The 4020-nt window shown below is 43.9% G+C and overlaps 1 protein-coding gene across 1 annotated transcript in view; it reads left to right on the forward strand.

The window, feature by feature from the left end:
* The first annotated feature begins 581 nt into the window (after window positions 1-581).
* Window positions 582-4020, forward strand: part of rev3l (REV3 like, DNA directed polymerase zeta catalytic subunit) — an 88242-nt gene continuing 84803 nt past the window's right edge. The window contains exon 1 of the mRNA XM_005457929.4: window positions 582-1286. Within this exon, the coding sequence (XP_005457986.1) occupies window positions 1148-1286 (139 nt within the window). The 5' untranslated portion in view covers window positions 582-1147. The remainder of the gene's footprint in view (window positions 1287-4020) is intronic.

The raw sequence follows: 4020 nt of genomic DNA on the forward strand, positions 1-4020 counted from the left end.
CATTCTACATATTATTACAGCTGAAACGTCCTCTCATTCATTTAATCAGTTTTGAAACATCATATTCCGCCCTGCAATGCGAGCTCAAAAAAATTAATTCCTGTCACTTATGTTGTAAAAACAAATATTGAATCTTGGATCTGTATTAGCAAAAATTGCGTCTGTTTTCATATTTATATTATTTCAAAAATGCCAATCAGGATGTAACAGGATAGAACCGGTGACTTCATGCATTTGATTTGTGGCATGCTTATAAGGGTATTTTTAGGACAACTCACCACATAAAACGTTCTAACCTGAAGGTTTCTGCAACCATTACAGACTAAGAAGCTGAGGGATAGCACATTCTGTCTCCTGCTGGCGGAATAATCGTATTTGAATGATGGGAATTTCCAAACAGATGCAGCTCTGTGGCCTAATACGCTTGGCCGGAGAGATGGTCCAAAAAACCAAGTATGTATGCCTCCCGGTTACGTAGCCCATAAACAACGTGTGCCATGGCTGAGCCTTTCAAAATAAAATGGTTGTTCTCACTCCAGTGTTTTGTATCACTGCGCTGGACTAGTCAGAAATCATTTTATTCTGAAGTGTGCACTCGGAAGTACAACTCTTTGGATTTTGAGTAGCTTTGTGAAAGGTTAGCTAACGCGGGCTAGCCTGATATGGAAGAAGAGGGAGTAAGAGGAAGACTGAGGGTCTACCTGAGAAAAGCGGACTGGCTGGGACTAGTTCTGAGGGGTGATTTCGGGAGATAACGCTACATACTGGAAGGAATGTTCTCCTGGTTTACAACACCACAGAGATAGCTAAAATCACGGGACAGCCACAATCACTACTAAAAACATGAAGCTGACAACTGCGGACCGCCACCGTCGAGTTTAGCTCTCCGTGGCTGCAGCTGGGCATTAACGGCGACGGCACCTCGGGAAGCGTTGTAGCCGACGGGAATCTCTGTTCGCGTTTTTTCCCTTTCTTCTTTTTTTCCTTCTTCCATGGGACACAACTGGGCTTTACCTCCGCTCTGCCGTTGTGTTACCGCCGTGACAGCAGCAGTCGTCGGCTGGTATCGACTGGCCACCGTGGTCCCTGCATCTTGTGGACTCCTAGCAGCTAAAGTTTTTTGGCTTATTTGACGGACGCGGCAGTCATGTTTGCTGTACGAATCGTCACCGCAGACTACTACCTGACAAGTCCCATTAAAGACCTGGACGTCTGCTATTCTGAATTCAGGGAGAGCGACGTCAAGAAAGTGCCGGTGGTGCGGATATTTGGATCAACACCAGCAGGTTAGCCTTGTCCTGAGTTTTATTCTCGTTGATTCCTCAGTAAGCTAAAGCTTGCTGCACGCGGCGTGTCACAGGTTTGTTGCCTTCGCTGCTGCTGCTGTTTGGACGCGCGCGCACAAACACGTCCGCGCTGTATTGTTCAGAGGAAACCTAACGGGTGTTTTATGTATGTGACAGGAAGATGCTGTAGGGTGTTGACACGTTTTACCAACGCGGCATGCAGCCCTGTTGCAGTAGTGGGAGCCCTCCGCTGTGCTTTGTTTTCGCTCCATCGTGGTGCGGTGGCGGACACCTTTTCGTCCGTGGGGCTCCGCTCCGCTTGTGTCTCTGTCTGCCACATGTGGTATTCAGGGAAACTCGTACCTTTCCCCCTGCTACGCTTTTATTGTATTTATAGCAACCTGTGGAGAGTGGCTAGTATGCAGCCACACACACACACACACACATATTTTTATATATATATATATATATATATATATATATATATATATATATATATATATATATATATGTGTGTTGGGGGGGTTGGTAAGTTGAAAGGATAAACACCATTTTGTTGCCTGACTGTAAAATGGGTGACAGTATTATATGGTGGAAGAGAAATGTATAGAATAATTATGGTATCATGCGTTGATAAAGCAGGGCAGTCGTGACTTTACATTGATAGCCTTGACAACAGAGGTTGTCATTGTATACAAAACGGAACATGCATTGTGTGAGTGTGTAATGTTCAGCGCTACAAGCCTGGACAAGACCCCTACAGTATGTGGAGTAACTATCGTGGCTTGCAGGTACTGCTTTAGATAAAATATACAGGACAAATGTGTTGCAGATATTTATTGTAGATGTGTGTTTTTTCTGAACTGTGCCACATGCCCTGCTCTCCGGTAAAGCCATTACAGCCAGGCATTCTGGCCACTTTAATCCCCACAAAACAAAAGAATGGTTTTCCTGTACAATGGCACAGCATTAGCAACCTATGCCAAATCCTTCAGCAATCACTGTGCCCTCTTTTCAACCTTGCTTGATGGGTGAAGGCACATTGCAGTGTAGTGACTATAGATATTCTTAGCAAGGTTTGTCCCCAGTGGGGGGAAATGGTGAGTTACACTTGCCCCCTCGCCCAATCAGTGCTCCTGGGTCGCAGGATGACCTGGAGCAGTGTCCAGCAGGATGTGCCCTCAGTGAGGATTAAAGGCTTTACAACAGGGGGGGAGAACAGCGGGTCATGGTGAGGAAGGTGTTTGCTGTGGTTTGGCCCTGTTTGTGTTCAGGTCTACACGTTCACATGCAGTGGTTCTCATGCAAATTGAATGTACAGACCCAGAAACTGCAGCGATGGCTTGTTAGGTGAATGTACTGTATGTTGATCAGAAAGTACCACAGTTCAATAAACACAGTGTTGCAATCCCTAGAGCAGAGGCAGGCACTGATTTTAATGTGAATGATAAGGTCCAATATTAAAACCTGAAGTTACTGGTGGCGTGGATAACATTCATTGTTTTGCTGGGAAACCCTGCATCCTGCCGGTCATGTGGACGGTAGTTTGATTTTTACCACCCAACTTGCCTCAGATAGTGGGACCTCTATCCAACAACGGTATCCTCCAGCAGGACAGTTATCTGCACAACAAACATGAGACCAGCGTGTTGACCCAGCTCCTCAACTCCCCAAATCCTTATCCAAGTAATTTTTCAACAATTTTATTTCCCCTTTCTCTTTGATATGAACTGTGATAGTGAACTGCATATCTAGGCTTCCTGTCAGATAAGTCTTTGTTATCTTGGGCTGTAAGAAATCATCATAATTTGATGGCCTCTTAATAAAATGTGGTTGACAGTAACTAATATATTAATATATTAATGTTTTTGGTGTTGGAAGAAGGCTACACATATGTGCAAATTTATGCATCTGAAGGGAGGTGTACACTAAAACAACTAAATGGTACAGTTTTTTCCGTTATTTGCCAAAAAACCTGTATCAAACACAAGTAATATTAACATTCTGAATAGTAATATTAAACATCTCATAGTCACAGGTATGATGACTCAGTTCCCTTCAAGTGAAAGACCACTGGTGCAGGTCACTCAGCTGAATAATATCCAGCCACATTCCACTTGTGTTTTTCCTGCTCTGACATGTACAAATGTCTGCAGTGAAAAAGAGCCAGCTAGATAATTGTCATAACAATGATGGTTTGTCGATACGGTTGGTTTGACCCACGTGTGTTTGCCAACACACTTGTCTAAATGCCTGTGCCTCTAATCCTATCTGATTGGTTAACATTCTTGAGTATGCAGCACTGAAACAAAAGCGAGGATCCCAGTGGAGCATTAAGAGCTTTCATTGATTGAGTTCTTACAGGTTCAGCAGCACATGAACGAGCCTTGTTTCTCTGCTGTGTGTGTTGCATCTGCAGTTTGAATATCGGGCTCTGTGTTGTTTCCACTTGCAGTAATGACAGAGTAGCTTGTCTGCAGTCTGTGCATCGTGGTCGATGCCCTGCAGATTCTCACAGTTGGGTCCCTCTCTAGTTCAGTTTATGTATCAGTTGTGTGGCCACATTTCAGATTTGAAATTACATCACCATCTGGAAAGCATTGAAGTGGAGAGGGATCTCGTTCTTTCTTCCTTTCCTTTTCTGCAGCTTAGAAACAAGCCACACCTACTAGAAAGGTTTTTTTTGTTTTGTTTTGGGGTTTTTTTTCTTCTCCAGATTTCACTTTGCCTTTTA

This window comes from Oreochromis niloticus, linkage group LG15 (genome assembly GCF_001858045.2).
Source record: "Oreochromis niloticus isolate F11D_XX linkage group LG15, O_niloticus_UMD_NMBU, whole genome shotgun sequence".
Classification (NCBI taxonomy): Eukaryota; Metazoa; Chordata; class Actinopteri; order Cichliformes; family Cichlidae; genus Oreochromis; species Oreochromis niloticus.